Below are 18,549 nucleotides of genomic sequence, written 5' to 3' on the forward strand. Positions count from 1 at the left end.
CTTTTATCTAAAATACACGGACCAAAGGTCAAGATTAGCAGCATGACTTTCAGGGGTATTTGTGGAGAATGTCTCTACCCCCATGTGCGATTTCATGAACAAAGTTAACCCGTTCATTACACTACTCGCTTTCGTTTCTGGGGCAGAAAAAAAGGCATCGCTGCTTCCGGCAGATAAAAACGTAAAAAACAAAAAACCAAAAGGTTGAAAAGACAGGGCGCGTATTCCCACCGAGCTCGCCGTCCAAACGCGCGCCCGCACCAGGCCGCCTTTCCGGCCTGCTCCCCGCCAGCAGGAAGGCGAGGTCAACCCACCCAACGACGGTCCGCGGGAAGGAGGGCGGGAGGCCGCCCGGCGCGGCGCCCCGCCCCGCCCGGGCCCGCCGCCTCCTGCTGCTGCCCCGCCGTCGCGCTGAGGCCCGGCGGGGAGATGCAGGCCGAAAGGCTGATGGTGCTGTACGGGGACGACTCGGTGGAGGTGCGCTACGCGGGGGGGTCCCGCCTGCTGCTGTCTCCCTGCGGCTGCGAGTACCTGTACGAAGCGGCGCCGCCCGCCGCGGCCCACCCCCTCCAGCCGGCGGCGACCACCCGGCAGCGGGTCGCCTTCGCCCTCAGTGCCTACCGGGTGCGTGGCGGGCAGGCGCTGACGGGCCCTGCGGGGAGGGATGCGGCCTCCGCGGCTGTGGGGGGTGCCGCCGGCGGCCGTGGCGGAGGGCTCGGGCGGCCGCGGGGGGCCTCGCCTCAGGCCGGTGACGGCCGGCAGCGCGGGGCGGGGGGCGAGAGCGGAATCGCCGTTGCTCTGTGTAAAATGGAGGGGATTTCTTCGCCTTTGGTCCAGAAGAGAAGAGGAAATCGGCTTAAAATCGTAGCGCTGCGTAGAAAAACTCGCGATATGACGGGGTTGTGTCATTATTCCGTTCTGTTTTTCTTTGCGCTGCAATAGGAACAACTTCTACGCGCTCTGGACTTCCGGAACAAGTTTGCTTCTCGCCCGTACTTACCGTCACACGTTATACCTCCCGAAAGAAAAAAGGTGAGAATTACAGGTGTAATGCTTCTGTGAAATAAACTTAAATTGGACTCGCGTGCCTTAGCGTGCCTGTGTATGAGCAGGCCTTGGAGATTGTCTGCAAAGTACAGTTTGGCTAAGGCAGTGGCCAGTTGACTAGAGTACTGCCATTTTAAATTACAGTTTTAACTGTTACTTACTCCTCCATTTAACACTGTCAATCAGTATTGCTACGTACTTGGGGTTTAACTGCAGCCAGCAGCTAAACACCACGCAGCTGGTCACTCACTTCACCCCCACCCAGTAGGACGGGGGAAAGAATGGGGGGGGGGGGAGGGGGGAGAGAAGTAAAACTCGTGGGTTGAGATAAGAACAGCTCAATTGGACAGAAAGGAAGACAATGATAACAATAATAAAATGACACTAATCATAATAATAAAAGTCATATAAGAATATACAAAACAAGTGATGCACAATGCAATTGCTTACCACTCAGCAACCGATGCCCAGTTAGTTCCTGAGCAGCGATCCCCTCCTAGCCAACTCCCCCAGTTTATATACTAGATGTGACATCACATGGTATGAAATACCCTGCTGGCCAGTTTGGGTCAACTGTCCTGTCTATGTCTCCCAACTTCTTGTGCCTCTCCAGCCTTCTTGCTGGCTGGGCATGAGAAGCTGAAAAATCCTTCACTTAGTACAAACACTGCTTAGCAACAGCTGAAAAAATCAGTGTGTTATCAACATTATTCTTGTACTGAACCCAAAACATAGCACTATACCAGCTGCTAGAAAGAAAAGTTAATTCTACCCCAGCTGAAACCAGGACAGTATCCACCCCTTATTCTATACCGTTTACATCATGCTCGGGTCCCATACTTTCCAATACATCCTAGTTAAGCACCATCACCTTTCCTGTCCTTTGAGAGATACAGATATATATAGAGAGATATATATATGGCTCTCTATGTTAGGGAATGTTTGGACTGTACAGAGCTACACAATTGTGATGACAAGGTGCAGTGCATATGGGTGAGGATGAGAGGGAAAGCCAATAAGACAGATATTGTGCTGGGAGTCTGTTATAGACTGCCCGACCAGGTTGAAGAGACAGATGAATCATTCTACAAGTGCCTGGCAGTAGTCTCGGAATCGTGTGCCCTTGTGCTTGTGGGGGACTTTAACTTTCCAGACATCTGCTGGAAATACAACACAGCAGTGAGTAAACAATCTAGGAGGTTCCTGGAGCGTATGGAAGATAACTTCTTGACACAGCTGGTGGGTGAGCCAACCAGGGGAGGAGCCTTGCTAGATCTGTTGGTTATGAACAGGGAAGGATTGGTGGGAGGTGTGATGGTCGGAGGCCGTCTTGGGCTTAGCGACCATGAAATGATAGAATTTTCAATTCTTGGTGAGGCAAAGAAGGCGGTCAGCAAAACCACCACTATGGACTTCCAGAGGTCAAACTTCAGCCTCTTCGAGGCACCGGTTGAGAGAGTCCCTTGGGAGACGGTCCTGAAGAGCACAGGGGTCCAGGAGGGATGGACATTCTTTAAGAAGGAAGTATTAATGGCTCAGCACCAGGCTATTCCCATGTGCCGCAAGTGGAACTGCCGAGGAAGACAACCGGCCTGGCTGAACAGGGAGCTTTTGCTAAGACTCAAGGAAAAACGGAGAGTTTATCATCTCTGGAGGAAAGGGCGGGCAACTTGGGAGGAGTACAGGGATCTTGTTAGATCATACAGAGAGCAAATTAGAAAGGCAAAAGCTCAGCTAGAACTAAATCTGACCACTATCATAAGGGACAACAAAAAATGTTTTTACAAATATGTTAACAGTAAAAAGAATCTCAAGGAGAATGTCTTTCCTTTAATGGATACAGAAGGGAATGTAGCAACCAGTGATGAGGAACAGGCTGAGGTACTTAATGCCTTCTTTGCCTCAGTCTTTAATAGTGAGTCCAGTTATCCTCAGGGTACTCCACCCCTTGAGCTGGAAGGTAAGGATGAAGAGCATAACATACCCCTCCTTAATCCAGGAGGAATTAGTTAGGGACCTGCTACACCGTCTGGACACTCAGAAATCTATGGGACCTGATGGGATCCATCCAAGAGTACTGAGGGAACTGGCAGAGGTCCTTGCCAAGCCACTGTCTATCATTTATCAGCAATCCTGGTCAACAGGGGAGTCCCAGAGGACTGGAGGCTTGCCAATGTGACGCCCATTTATACGAAGGGTCAGAGGGAGGATTCAGGGAACTACAGGCCTGTCAGCCTGACCTCGGTACTGGGGAAGATTATGGAACGGTTTGTCTTGAGAGCACTCACATGGCAAGTCCAGGATAAGAAGGGGATCAGGCCCAGTCAGCATGGGTTTACGAAAGGCAGGTCCTGCTTGACCAACCTGATCTCCTTCTATGACTAGGTGACCTGCCTAGTGGATGAGGGGAATGCTGTGGTTGTTGTCTACCTTGACTTCAGCAATGCCTTTGACACTGTCTCTCACAACATACTCCTTGAGAAGCTGGCAGCTCATGGCTTGGACAAGTATACTCTTCGCTGGGTAAAAAACTGGCTGGATGGACGAGCCCAGAGGGTTGTGGTGAATGGGGTGAAATCCAGTTGGTGGCAGGTCACAAGTGGTGCTCCCCAGGGCTCGGTGTTGGGCCCTGTTCTGTTTAATATCTTTATCGATGATTTGGATGAGGGGATTGAGTGCACCCTCAGTAAGTTCACAGACGACACCAAGTTGGGAGGCAGGGTCGATCTGCTTGAGGGTAGGAAGGGTCACAGAGGGATCTGGACAGGCTGGATCGATGGGCCAAGGCCAATCGTATGAGGTTCAACAAGGCTGAGTGACAGGTCCTGCACTTGGGTCACAGCAACCCCATGCAGCACTACAGGCTTGGGGAAGAGTGGCTGGAAAGCTGCCCGGTGGAAAAGGACCTGGGGGTGCTGGTCGACAGCCGGCTGAATACGAGCCAGCAGTGTGCCCAGGTGGCCAAGAAGGCCAATAGCATCCTGGCCTGTATCAGAAATAGTGTGGCCAGCAGGAGCAGGGAGGTGGTTGTTCCCCTGTACTGGGCACTGGTGAGGCCGCACCTCGAGTCCTGTGTTCAGTTTTTGGCCCCTCACTACAGGAAAGACACTGAGGAGCTGGAGCGTGTCCAGAGAAGGGCAACCAGGCTGGTGAGGGGCCTGGAGCACAAGTCTTGTGAGGAGCGGCTGAGGGAGCTGGGGCTGTTTAGTCTGGAAAACAGGAGGCTGAGGAGAGACCTGATCGCTCTCTACAACTGCCTGAAGGGGGTTGTAGTGAGGTGGGTGCTGGTCGCTTCTGTCAGGTGGCTGGAGATAGGACAAGAGGAAATGGCCTCAAGTTGAGGCAAGGGAGATTTAGGCTAGATATTAGGAAAAAAATTTTTACTGACAGGGTTGTCAAGCATTGGAATGGACTGCCCAGGGAAGTGGGTGAGTCACCATCCCTGGAGATATTCAAAAAGCGAGTGGACAGGATACTTCAGGACATGTTTTAGTGGGCATGGTTAATGGTTGGACTCAATGATCTTGAATGTCCTTTCGAATCTAAATATTTCTATTATTCTATTCTGTGATTCCATATATATATATATATATACACGTATATATACACACACACAGAGATATCATTCTCTCAGTCTCTGAGCCATCCCTATAAAATGTCCATTGAGTTCATTCAGTCTATGACTTTGGGCTCTGCCTGGCATAACAGTCTATCTGGGCAGGAGAGATGGTGTGAAGTCCCCTCAGTGGGCAGAGCGGGTTCTGGGTTCGGTGCAGTGCGGCGAGCTGGTGACATGGGGCACAGCAGGAGTATGGTGTGCACTGTTGCATTGTGGCATGCTGAAGGCAATTCTGGTGCCATCACTACTGCGTTTCACCTCAGTTTTATCAAAGTTCACTCTGACTTAATCTAAGCGATTCTTCCTGTAATACCATTGATACAGCGTATGACAATTACAGTAGTGATAACATCCAGTGGCAGGGTTATACTGCAGTTAACATCATACAATTTAATTCATTGGCTATTCTCGCCTAACATCAAACCCCCTTGAGGCACACATTGGCGTTCCCCATCCTTCCACAGCAGTCACCAAGTGCACCCAGGTCCTTGAGCAGAGGTAGTCGCACGAATGTGTTTGCCTCAGCCTGAGGCAGGAGTGACCCAGAGTGTCTTCCCTAACATATTGTTTATGTGCACTATGGGGACTTTATCCCCTTCTACAGTAGGTAAAAGTTCTGACTGGGCAGAGCCACCCCTACTGGCAGGTCCTCTGGCCTTGACTAACCAGGGAGCTTTTGCTAAATGTATATCCCAGCGTTTGAAGGTTCCACCCCCCATTGCTGTCAGTGTAGTCTTTAACAGTCCATTGCATCATTCAATTTTCCTGGGGGCTGGTGTGTGATAGGGGATGTGATGTCCCCACTCAATGCCATGCTCCGTGGCCCAGGTGTCTAAGAGGTTTTTTCGGAAATGAGTCCCGTTGTCCAACTCATTTCTTTCTGGGGTGCTGTGTCGCCACAAGACTTGCTTTTCAAGGCCCGGGATAGTGTTCTGGGTGGTGGCATGGGGCATGGGCTATGTTTCCAGCCACCGGGTGGAAATGTAGCGCTTGCCTTGGCGGCTTTGTGGGAGTGTGATATAATTGATTTGCCAGGCCTCACCATATTTATGTTTCGGCCATTGTCCTCCATACCACGGGAGCTTTAACTGCTTGGCTTGCTTGATTGCAGCACATGTTTCACGTTCGTGGATAACTTGTGCAACAGTGTCCATGGTCAAGTCCACCCCTCGATCACGAGTCCATCTATGTGTTGCATCTCTTCCCTGATGGCCTGAGGTGTCATGGGCCCACCAAGCCATAAATAATTCACCCTGACGTTGCCAGTCCACATCCACCTGAGCCACTTCAATCTTAGTGGCCTGATCTACCTGCTGGTTTTTCTGATGTTCTTTAGTGGCCCAACTCTTGGGTACGTGAGCATCTACGTGGCATACTTTTACAACCAGATTTTCTAGCCGGGAGGCAATATCTTGCCACAGAGCGGCAGCCCAGGTGGGTTTACCTCTGCGCTGCCAGTTGCTCTGCTTCCATAGCTGCAACAACCCCCACAGGGCACTTGCCACCATCCATGAGTCAGTATAGAGATAGAGCGCTGGCCGCTTTTCTCTTTCAGCAATGCCTAAAGCCAGCTGGATGGCTTTCGCCTCTGCAGACTGACTCAATTCACCTTCTCCTTCAGCAGTTTCTGCAACTTGTCATGTAGGACTCCATACAGCAGCCTTCCACTGCTGATGTTTTCCCACAATGTGACAGGACCTGTCGGGGAACAGGGCATGTTGTCTCTCATTTTCTGGCAGGTGATTATACAGTTGGGCCTCTTCAGCATGAAACACCTTCTCCTCTGGAGATATTCCAAAATCTTTGCCTCCTGGCAGTGATCACTTCCAAAATTCCTGGGCAATTGCGTTTTCCTGTGCAAGCCCCTTGTGTGAACAGTGCGACCCACTTACTCCACGTGACATCAGTTGCGTGATGTGTAGAGGAGACCCCCCTTTGAACATCCAGCCCAGCACTGGCAGTCGGGGTGCTAAGAAGAGCTGTGTTTCAGTACCAACCACTTCTGAGGCGGCTCGAACTCCTTCATATGCTGCCAAGATCTCTTTTTCAGTTGGAGTATAGCGAGCCTCAGATCCTCGATATCCCTGACTCCAAAACCCCAGGGGTCGGCCTTGGCTCTCCCCAGGTGCTTTCTGCCAGAGGCTCCAGGTAGGGCCATTCTCCCCAGCTGTGGTATAGAGCAGTACCAACCACAGGGGGTTGGATATTAATATATTAATATATTCAGTGGCATGGTTATATCTTCTGTTTGTTCTTCTTCCTTTCCTAGAATTTTCAAACACTTCAATACACTGCTTAAACTGCTGCTGAACATAGAGTATGTTGTCATGGGACTGTCAATCATAACACCAAGATCTTACTCGTGGGTGGTGGTAGTCAGCTCAAAGCTCATCCTTTTATAGGTAAAGTTAGGATTGCTTTTCCCCATTTATATCACATTATGTTTATCTAGACTGAATTTTTATCTGCAGTGTTATTGTCTGGCCACTTGATTATTTTTTTTAGGGTCCTTTTGCAATTCATCATGCTATATTTTCATCTTTCGTGCTCCAAATAACCTTCAGCAGACTTTCCCACCTTACTAATACACTAGGTACTGCCATGTTTCATTTTTATTGGAGTCCAGGCTTTTCCAGTGCTGGGCCAAAGTATAATTGGGGCTGAAACATAGGTGATTAAAGGTTAGTCAAATGAGGCAAAGCTGATTAAATTGAGATAAAGCAAATGATGAAAAGTGTGAATACTCATTTGCTAAGTTTTTTTCACACCTTATTTGAGATGGTTTGCATTTCTGTGTTTATTTGGGATCCACTGCTTTACCTGGTGTCTTCAACTGAAAGCAGACTAAGGGTATTTTCTGTGTGGTGATCAGGTATAAGGACAATACAAAGAAAAATGCCTCATTTTGTGCAGAACTTCTGCAGATGGCTAGAAATGCATTCTGTATCTTGACAGAATGTTTCTAGTTTCAGAAGGTGGTTAGTGCATTTTCTAAATTATAACTGTATCTTCTCTTTGGGCAAAGCTTTAATCTAGGGTTTAAGGTAGATGCAGTGCTTGTTTGGAGTAATTTGTTGAGAATGATCTGCTTCATTTTTGTAGAACGGGTAGCACAAGGGCATATGCTGTGAAAATGGTTTTGTTTGTTTTGAACAAAAGTGTTAATTGAAGCAGCAGCCTGTACTTGAAGAGCAGTAAGATTAAGCTATTCTTTTGAGACTTTCCACATGTTGTATTGTAAAAGTCTAAAATCTTTATTATATTTTAAATTCTTCTGCAGAAATACGTTTTATCGACATCATAGCAATAGCTGTGTAACTTAACCTGCAGTGCTGCAGGCTTAAGTAAGATTACCCACCTAGCTGCAAAACATTTTCAATAAATTGCTGTGTGGGTAAGAATGCATAAACAAATGTCACATGTCATTTTACAGTGTTATTTTAATTTTATAAATAAAGGGAAGATTTCAGAGCACATGGGGGTTTAATGTAGACCATCTTAATGTGGGCTTTCCGTGAAGTCTACTGATAACTGGAAGGATCAAAATAATTCAGGCCTTCTCTTCAGTGTTTCTTGAGAAGCAGTTGGAAACAGAAGTATCTACTGTCTGTGGGCAGTCATGCCTGGTCACCTGGCCATGGACCTTAGTAGTTTATGAATGCATATTAAATTAAAACATTATGGCTAGATAGAACTCCATTAGTACAGAAGGAAGCAGACATGAAGGTCAGATACTTTGCTTCGTGTTGAGTTCATGTATGCAAATAAATACAAAGTTTATTGCCATACGTCACCTTGCAGAAGGACTGAATTCATCATTTAAATGTAAATGCTCCACTGTAATTTCTGGGAAGCAGGTCATTTTTATCTTGGCACACATTCCAATCCTTTTTCTTGTATTAGATTCTTTTCAGTGATATCTTAGAAGTTAGATGGCCTGACCCTACTATGGCTGATCTGACAAGATTTATAGACAATGGCAGTGTGAAGATCTCATCAGTAGATGGTTATGCTCACCTTTACCTGTCAGAATTGCAGCAAGAATTTACAGTGGAGTTCTTATGCAAAGTCAGCCAGTCATCTGCAGCATCTTCACGCTCCTCTCAAAAGAACAGCAACTATCAAACCAGAGATCAGTATGGAAAATCAAGTAAAAAATCTGTTGCAGAAATGTCATTGAAACAAATGAGAACAGAGAATAAGAAGAATGAACATGGTTGTGCTGAAGGTAAATGCAGAGAACCGACCATACCAGAAGACCAAAAAGACAGAGATGGAGTCCCTTTGTTCTACACAAATTGTTCTTCTGAATACACATGGGTTACACAGCGTTGGTCTGTTTCCTCCTACCCAGAAGAATGGAAATACCCTTTGTTCTTGGCACTAATGTGCTGTAACTTACATACTGTTAAGAATGTAATGAAGACATGTGAGAAAAACAACCATACATCTATAGGAGCTGATGTTTTAATAGACCCTGAAACATGTGAAAGGGTTTCTTGTTTACCTACAGCTTTGCCGCTCAGCTGCAGAGCCCCACATTTACACAGGTAATTTAAGCTGTTTACTTAGTAGTTGTTAACATATGTTGTACAGTTCTGCAATTTGAAACCTCAAGCTCTAGCAAAATAACAAATTACTATCATATTCTTTTTTTTAAGGAACTTTTTGAAACATGAAATTTGTGAAATCAACATTCTGTATCCTACTGTAATGAATATATCATAAGTAGTCCAGAGAAAAATACACTTTATTTTCTGACATGCTGTATAAATATGTAAGTGAAAAAGAGAATACTGGAAAAAGAACACAGGTTTTGGGTTAGTTTGGGTTTGGGGTTTTTTTTTTCATTTTTGAGATGATAATACTTCTGAGGTGGGCCAGTGGCATACATTCTCTGTCAGCACCACTAAAAATAATCAAAAAAACCTTTGCAGGTTTGAGAAAACTAATTTGGTTACTAATGTGGATAACTAAGGAATCAGAGGACTCTGAAAATATGTGGCCTGTTCTTCTTTGAATAGGTGTACATGCATCTGGTTTTGGTATAGAAATGATTACTAGCACACAAAAAAACCCCCGGATCTTTGGACTTACTGAAGCTTTTACTGTATTTTATACAGGTGGACTTCCTGTGACTTCTTTCAGAATCGAGGTACTGAAAAGTATTCCTGCCCTCAGCTAATTCAAATTGTATGGTGCCAGGGTGTTCTGTATAGGTATGTAGGAGACCATGTGTTTCATCTTTGGAAGACTTCATCTGTATGGGAATTAAGCTTTAAGATGAAATGTCTTACTTTGTCCCCTTCTCACTCTTTGAGAAATTGTGTACAATCTTCATATAAGAATTTGTGCATTTCTGCTGTTTGTTCATTGGACTTCAAATTTTCTAGTACATTATTTTTCCAGGTCTGAAAGTAAGTACATCTGAAACAGTCTGAAATCATGTTTAAGGCTTTTAAAGAAGTGATCTGATTATCTGATTTCTTAAAGGTTTACTGGGCAGCTGGAGCTCCCACAGACTTCACTGACAATTACAGGGCTTGGTTTCTTCGCAAATTACATTGCTTCTTTTGATGCTGAAGATTTCATGCTTTAGAAATGCTTGTCTTGGTGACCTACGTAATTCGCATGTTGCAGGCAGCTAACTGTGGATTTTCCTGGCAAATCACCTTGTCCCTGTGGTTAAAAAAAAAAAAATACTTTTTAAAAAATTGCCCATTCAAATCTGTTATACAAACTTTGAAAATACTACAGTTGCTATCAGCATCTGAAAGTTTTTGACAGAAGCATAATCAGCCTTTAAAAGCTTTAATCTTTCTGCCCAGTGTTCTTCATTTTTCTCAGTGTAATTCTTAAATTTTCATCTCATCTGAACAAAAGGTTTAGCAGCTCTTCAGTACTAGACCTCATTTCTTTGGAAGTATGGTGAGTAGCCATACTTCGTCTTCTAAGTCCCATTACCAAAGTCCAGGCATGTAATCACAGAGTTGCAGAATTGGGTTGTTAAATGGATTTAGGCTCCCAGATACTGTATGATCACAAGTAAGAGACCCTTGATCTTCGTGAAAAACACACAGCTGCAGTGGAAATTAAGACCTTCAGGTTGTTCAAGAATCATTCAGTCTGACTGTTCTCTGTGTACACTAGGTAGGGCTGGTACACTAAAAAATTGGATTTTTCTCTTCAGAATCACTAAATTTTGTGGTCAGTGGAATGAGCAGCTCCTGTGAGATGTTTACCTCAACACAAAAAAAACCTTTCCTTAGCTTGTTTAACTCCCACCTCCCATGCACACAGGCAAACAAAGAGCCTGGTAATGCTATCTTCTGTGTTAAAAGAAGTGATTGGTACACCCTACCATTTGTGGAACAGTATAAAGTTTTTCATGTGAGGGTTGTGTTGAAAATGTGTTTCTGCTTAGTGCTTTCTTCAGGTATACTAACCTGTTTTGCTTGTCTAGTGACACAGCATTATGAATACTTGTTAAAAATCTTGTTATTTCTTTTAGATTTATCCATGATAGGACAAACATCACAGAAATTTATCCTGGTGATGACTCATTTTTCAAGTCAGAGGGAGCATTTTTGGGAAACTATTTCATACATTATGCAATCCAAAAAGGAACAAAAAAGGTATAAAGCTATAAAGCTATAAAACTTTTTAAAAATATGTTCCAAATTCCTTAAAGTCAGCAGTTTTCTTAGTTTTAAGACATTTGGCTGTGCAGTCTATACTGAAGTCCCTACATTGGTAATTACTATAATGACTGAATCAAGCAATCAGTCGCACAAAAAAAAAAAGATTATTCTTTCTGTTTCAGAATGTATTTTTGTAAATTATAGACAAAATAAATCTTATTCACTGTAACTTTTATTTCACAAGCTTAAGTATGTACTGCAGTAAGATTTTACAATAACCATTTCTCACTAATTTAGAAGAGAAGTTTAGTCTTTAATATACAGATTAGAGTTTAATCTTTATGTGCTTGGAAGTGTTTTCTTTTTTTACTGTATGGAGACAGAACCTAGAAGACGCAGGTTCTGTTCTGGCTTTGCCACAGACCAGGTGTTCTGTGCTGGACAAATGGGTTTGCCTTTCTGTGTCTGTCCATTGTTAAGTTTCCCCAGAGAAGAGATCCTCTCACGTGCTTATGCAGTGCTTTGTATTTTTAAAGCAGAGTTAAGGGTCAACTCTGTACCCTTCAAACTTAGCCTTTAACTTGTAGTCAAACATAGTTACTCAGTAAAAAACTACAGTCTACTCTCTGATATGAGAACTTTTTTGTCCATACTGAGTGCACGGAAACGGTGAATGTTAAACAATACAGCTGCATTTTTTTTACTTTTCAAGGAGTTATTTATCTGTGTTCTGGGACAGATTTTAATGGGATTATAGTTGCTTTCTGGGAGGTCAAAAATTTAATTATCTTGCAAGCTTTTAATACTGTTTTCATGCTACAGTGCCTGTATCTAACTCATCTCCTTTCTGCTCTTCACTGCAGAGAGAAGAAAAGATGTATTCAGTAAACAGCCTACCTCCTGATGTACCAGGAAATCCATACTCTATATCCTCTGTTGTTACTCAGGCAACCAAGTAACTTTGCTCTACTTTATCTTTGTTTCATTAATTCCTCTGGCTTTGAATGGACAGTGGTTAAAATTACACATAATACTTATTATGACAAGTATAAAAAGCATAAAAGTATACAGTATATATATAAAGTGTAAAAATCAAAGGAATTTATATTAGTACTGAGGATGTTTATAAACTTACAGAACAAAGGTCACAACTGTTTAAGTGACATAGTAAGTATGAAATGCTTAATATTTTGTTTATTTTCTCCTCAGAATACTTCAGTACTGCTACAAGACTAAACTATCGTTAACTCATAACTATTACCTCTGCTGCTGGAAAATGGTATGTAGCTGAAGATTTATAAATCTTTCAGTGTTATAAGGATGATTATACAGGCTATAGGGAATAGGACCTAATCTAGAGGGAAGAATGGTGAGTAAATCCTTAAAGATCAGAAGGTATATATTTGGGAACCAAAAGCATGCAGTGTAAAGGTATATTTGTGAAGCAGAAAGCAATTGCATGATAAAGAGAGCTGTTTGTGGTCTGGAAAAGCAAGTGAATTGAAAATCTGGGAGAGATACAAACAGCTGTAATGATGTAAGTAACCCTTCATCAAGTTTTTAATGCTATTTGTTTGGTTCTAGGTACCTGAGACAGATGGACGAGAAATGTTGCCAGTTTTGCTGTATGAAAAGGTTATTCCCAGCATAGGAAGACTCATTGTGTACTCAGATCATAAAGTCTATACTGCTTTTTGGGATGGTATGACCTTGATTATGATCTGGGATTTCAGCTCTTCCTGTAGTAAGATCCAGGTAACTCATTAGTTAGGGGAATGACTATTCTTAAAACTCTTCATGAAAAAGTGTTACTAGGAAACTAATGAGGAAATGAAAGAAAAGTTTTGTGGCCTATAAAATATAAACTGAAGAGTTTTCGCTGTGGCTTACTCTTGAGCTTGTATAGTAGTCTAAATGAAAATAGGAACTATCCACAAACACCACTGTTAATGTATTGCCAGTATTTTAACCAGAAATTAGGAGCAAAAATATTTTAGTGCATAACTGATGCCTAGAGAGGCAAATGAAGCTTTATGCTTTTAAGAAGTCACTCATTTGATCAGAGAAGGGAGTATTTGTTTTATATTTCAAATTATGTGTAATTGAGCAAATGGATAGTGAGAAATTAATTGGAAAAGTGACCTTGCACATATGGTATTCCATATACATTTTGAAATCTACTTAATATAGAAGTAAAAAGATAACATTGATTTTTGAAAAATGGTACTCCAGAGAAAATTATGTGAGTGTGGGATTCAAGGTTGACTGCCAAGACTTTTAGCTTCTGTTAAAGAAGCGGAGTTTGGGCTGGGCATCGGGCATTAGTCACTCCATGGTTTGAACCCTAGGTTTCCTGAAGCAGAGCCTCAGGCACTGAATCTCATAAAAATAAATGATTTAATACAGTGGTACAGCAGCAGAATCAGCTCGAGCTGGGTGCTTCCAGGGAAGGACCCTGAACAAAGAAATTCCCGGGCAATTATACTCTTACAGGCTATCCATCCCCTCTTCACGCAGTCTCCACGTACCTTTCACGTGCCCTTTGGTCCAGTAGTGATTCTGGCCTGACACCTTCTGTCTGCTTACTGGCCATCACTGTCTCCAGGCAAGCTGTTACCTTGTCTAGTTGCAGCTGGTGTTGATGATAGTACCCTCCTTATCCTCTGGTTCGTGCTGGCTCTGAAAGCCATGTCTTGCATGTCTTGCAAATTCAGTACAAGTTCAGCAAATCTGTGTGAAAGTTTGCAGCTTGCGGCCTAAGTCTTCAGCAAATCTAGCTACTTGGGCCAAGTAAGTGAACAGCATTCTAAATCACACAACATCACAAGTCTACACAGTTTATTCCAATTTAAACTTACTTATTTAAGCTGAACAACTAATAGTTCTTAACAGTGTATTTGCTTATTACCCTAAGGTGACAAGACACAGAAAAGATGTTAAAATGTCTGAGGGTATCTCTGTTAAAAACAACATAAATATGATCGTCCATGTGTCAAAAGATACAGTATAACTTTCTGATGTGAGCTAACTGAAATCTGTATACTCATAAAAAGAGGAGGAACTGAAAATTTTACAGGTTTGGAAACGTTGCTACACACTTATAGAAATAATTTATTCTTGAATAGCACAAAATAAGTGTTGGAGCCATGCCAGGTGTTCTTCCCCGCACCCCCCCCCCCCCTCAATTTCTACCCTTACCAAAACACAAACTTTTAAGTGTTTAAAGTGGAATGTTCATAGATACTTAATTCTTAAATTGGCATATTATATTTGCTTTTTTTTCTCCAGACTGCAGCAGAAAATTAGTATTTGTAATTTTTTTTCTTCTAAGGTAAATGAAGATGTAGGCTGGTGTAAGTTAACTACTCCTGATGGGGTACAGCAGCTAATAAAAATAAGTCATCCTGGAATCTATGAAAGGTATAAGTAATTTAAACAATTAAATAGAAAACAGTTCTGTACAAATCCTTTTATATGAAGAAATGCTATTTCCTGAAAACATATTGAGAGGGGAAACCAAACACCTAATTGTAAAAGCTCCATCTCACATCTGGCAAAGATTAAGGACCTGTATGACTCAGGGCCACTGCATCTGTTGTTCCATTGTAACAGTAATGTCTTTTTAGAAAAATAACTAGAGCTGCAACTTGGCACTGACATCAGTGGATAAGAAAAAAAAATAATCTTTGTCCTATATAGAGTTGGTACATAGAACTGGATAGCACTTTATCCAATTTTGCTTTATTACAGATACCGACCTCTGCCTGCAGATTGCTTTCTCTAATCTGCTTGCTGTAATTACAGCCTCATTATGGGAATCATCAGAAGCTTACTGTGCTGCATTTTAGCAAGTAGATAGTCACAAACAAAAAGTAACATTTGTACACTACGCATTACAAATCATACAGCTTTGTTATAAATTTCTGCAACTGCATAGATTTAAATATGAAGGAGATTCTAGACAAAAAGTGGGCATCAAAAAATGGCAAAGAAACAGGAAAAGCTAGATTTTGAATCATAGCTTCTTTCTTTCTGATCAATGTTTATTGCTTAATGCCTTCAGTTTTTTGCTTGAATTAATAAGACTGTATTTCTCACACAAATAACTACTTTTCTGTGAATTTTCATGTGAACACAGGTACATCAGAACAGCAATAGAGTGGTGCAGAAGTTTGAATGAAAGAAAGGAGATTCCTGAATATACAGCACACCCTGTAACTGAAGAAAATTGGTATTCATCTTTATCCTAAGTAATTGACTACAAATAATGTTGAAAGTAAAATTCAAAATAACTATAAACTGTGAATTTTATAGACCGCATTTCCTAAGCATCAAAAATGAAAATTGTAAGTCCATTTATTTTGTTTGGTTTCATATTTTTCTTTCAGTTTTTAAAATGTTAGGTAAGTTGAGTTCTAGGTGAAGCTTGTTTCATGGTGCTTCTGCCTGCCTTACTTAAAAATCAGAATTACGGTGACTGCCAAAGGAGAATTAATGTTATAGAATGTTATTTTGCAAAGTGGAAAAAGAGAAACTAGTCTAAGAAAGGCATCTTTTAACAGAACACCAAGCAGTTCAAAATAGTACTTGGGACTGCTAAGTGACACTTGTATCTCTTGCTAATATATTTGTCCTTTCTAATACATGCTACTGACCAAAGGTCTACTGACATCATATAGAAACATATTCAGGTATTAAAAATGTGTTAATTGAAATCGATTACACTTGCACTTGTTATTCAAATTATAGCAGATTAAGTAGCTGATGAAATGAAAATTTTGTCTATATTTATACATACATACAGCAAAGAGACTATTCTTAGAGCAGAGCCCTGATTTTTGGAAACACAAATGATTGACAAAAGGCAGCCATTGACTAGTGGTATGAAAGGCGAAAATTAAGCATTTTTTTCACTTGGATTTTGCTCATCTAATTTTCAGTATTGCTGGAAACTATTAAAAATTGAAGTAGAAAATACATTTGAGAACCTTTTATAATACTAAATTGTTTAATCTTTATTTTCTTGGACAGGTCTGCTGATGTTGAGCTTGAAAAAATACAGAGATTTAACTGTATCCTTTTGAAAGCTGTAAAGATTTTTCACTTTTATATTCTGTTGTTCATCTGCATTTTAGATCATGAAAGGCTCTCTATCCTGTTCTCACCTTCTTCTACTGTCTTACCCACTTCTTCAAATTACCTTTTTAAGCCATTTTTTGTTTTCTTATTTATCATTTTTGTTTTATCATTTATCTTGTTCAACTTCGGCATCACAGCACCAGAAGCAAAACCAGTGGCAGAGTACAAAAGTAAAATAAAAAATCACCAAAAAAAGGAAGCCCTTTAATGGGTATTGCATTAGTTTTGCTAACACTCATCTGCTGATCTGTTCTTGAAAGAGGGATGATGCAGTTGCTTTTGGGCTTATTGTTGCAGTACAATACCTTTCTGTTTATTGACTACCTCAGTATTGTTCCATTGGGTTCAGCCAGCTCAAAAAACTATGCTGCGCTGCATGTGCTTAAAGCCACTCTGTAATTGTCGTTAAGCCAATGTTCAGTTTTATTAGCATGAAAAGTGCATGCTATTGAACTGTGCAGTGTGACCTCAGATAGCTTCCTTTTTAAAGTTAACTTTTGTATAAATTGAAGTCTTAGTTAAAGACTTTTTCTATAAATGTTGTAGGCGTTTTAAGTAATAGTCTTTTATTTGTTTGCTTTATGTAATTACCAGCCTATGAAATGTGAGACTTTGCAGTGCAGAATGATGAATACTAATGTAGAGAAGTATTTTTCTCATTAGGAGAAAGAGTTTGATATTTTTTCCTTAACAAAACAACACTAGTTTTATTGGATAATAGCAATGTTCTGGAAAGGTCATCTGCTGCAAAAAACAATCCACCTGGTATTACTGTCAGAAAAACAGAAAAAGGGAGTGAGCCAGAAGAAATCAGTGAAGGGGGTGTGTTGGAGGCTTTGGAAAAAACTTCTAAAGTAATTCGGGATATTGAATCTCTGCTTGCAGCTTCTGGGAAGTGAAGCCTCATAGCATGTGAAGACCTGTGCTCCTCCGTACCTTCATAGGAGCTGTCCCAGCCATGTCTGAGGAGGCTTAGAGGTGCAGGAGGAATGAAGGCTGAAGGCAGAGTGATATGGTGCCGTTGTTAACACCTCAGCAGATCAACGTCTCTCAGTTGCTATTCTGATACCAGAGTTTTGTGTATTGTGGATAGGCAAAAAGAACAGGTGAAATAATAGAGCGCAGCTGTATAAATACATCAGGGCTGACCTGGCAGCGCTACTTTTAAATGTGTGGATGTCTGTTTGAATCGTTTAATTTTACAGAGGATTGTGCAATCAACTTAGTTACCTGCTCAAGCGACGAGGGTAGGGATAAGCAGTTTTTAACTGTAAAAATGTGCTTCTATTTAGAAGCTTACACCAAGTAGCCCAGTACTGAATAAAAGGTTTTGCAAACACTTTCTACTCTACTGTTTTGCAGTAAATAAATATTTATTTCAAGCGTCTTCAGCGCCTTCCGTCACTGGGTGGCGCACCACCGTATCTTTATTGATAAAATGCCAGCCCTTTCCCGTTGGGGGTCTCTTCCAGCGCTTTATTTAATCATGTTGTGACTCCCCCAACCCTGTTCCTAACATCGCTAGAATCATTCCTCCCTCAGAACCAAGCCCCGCGCCCATCGCCGCACCAGGCGAGAAGAGGAGGAGACAGGCCGCTCCCTCAGCGGCGGCGGGCGGGCGGGCGGACGGAACGCCATCCCAGCGTGCTCCGCTGCCACGCATGCTTCGTAGGCCCGCGTCGACGGGCTTCGGGGTGTGTGTGGGGGTGGTTGCCGCGCTTCACTTCCATGGGGCGAAGGGGGCGGCTGGCGGTGGCCGCACTTCAGGTGGGCGCGGAGGGCGGCGGGGCGGGCTGGGCACAGGCAGCGGCGGCGGGCGGCTTCCCGCCTCCGCCCGGGCCGGGTAGACGCGGGCTTCTCCTCATGGTTCCGGGCTGCCTGCGGCGGGGTGGGGGTTTCGGGGCTCCGTTGGTGAGGGGAGCCCGGAGCGCTTATAATGCGATGGGTTTTACTGAGAAGAAGCTAAAGCGGGGGAAGGCTGTCGTAGCAGCCTGACGGGAGCCAGCGTCAAATACCTATTGTATTAATAGAGGTAGCCATACGTCGTGTCAGGTTTTAACATAAGAAACGGTAATGCGGTGCTTTACCGAAAGCGAGGCATGT

The 18,549-nt window shown here is 42.6% G+C and overlaps 1 protein-coding gene across 6 annotated transcripts; it reads left to right on the top strand.

Annotated features, from left to right (window-relative positions):
* Positions 1-304: 304 nt before the first annotated feature.
* Positions 305-17,778, top strand: CZH5orf34 (chromosome Z C5orf34 homolog). 6 transcript variants are annotated; one of them, XR_007505004.1, is made up of 12 exons: positions 346-624; positions 943-1,032; positions 8,570-9,216; positions 9,790-9,885; positions 11,178-11,301; positions 12,171-12,262; positions 12,517-12,586; positions 12,892-13,062; positions 14,639-14,727; positions 15,446-15,653; positions 16,339-16,379; positions 17,152-17,183. XR_007505004.1 is itself a non-coding variant. In XM_049794342.1 (12 exons), the coding sequence occupies exons 1-12, from the start codon at positions 430-432 to the stop codon at positions 17,343-17,345; spliced, it is 1,755 nt and encodes a 584-aa protein (XP_049650299.1). In that variant the 5' UTR covers positions 346-429; the 3' UTR covers positions 17,346-17,778. The 6 variants fall into 6 exon arrangements, 3 of the variants coding, with proteins under 3 accessions (XP_049650299.1, XP_049650300.1, XP_049650298.1); XM_049794342.1 differs by having other exon boundaries at positions 346-477; positions 15,446-15,538; positions 17,152-17,778; XM_049794343.1 differs by having other exon boundaries at positions 15,446-15,557; positions 17,152-17,199.
* The last annotated feature ends 771 nt before the right edge of the window (positions 17,779-18,549 follow it).

The sequence above is a fragment of the Accipiter gentilis genome, chromosome Z, assembly GCF_929443795.1.
Source record: "Accipiter gentilis chromosome Z, bAccGen1.1, whole genome shotgun sequence".
In the NCBI taxonomy this organism is placed as follows: domain Eukaryota; kingdom Metazoa; phylum Chordata; class Aves; order Accipitriformes; family Accipitridae; genus Astur; species Astur gentilis.

Bases quoted from the DNA above. Each gene is read 5' to 3' on its own strand.
- CZH5orf34 (XM_049794341.1), top strand. From the start codon at position 430: ATGCAGGCCGAAAGGCTGATGGTGCTGTACGGGGACGACTCGGTGGAG. The intron at 9,886-11,177 runs GTATGTAGGAGA...TATTTCTTTTAG, and splicing joins TGCCAGGGTGTTCTGTATAG to ATTTATCCATGATAGGACAA. The intron at 11,302-12,170 runs GTATAAAGCTAT...TCTTCACTGCAG, and splicing joins TCCAAAAAGGAACAAAAAAG to AGAGAAGAAAAGATGTATTC.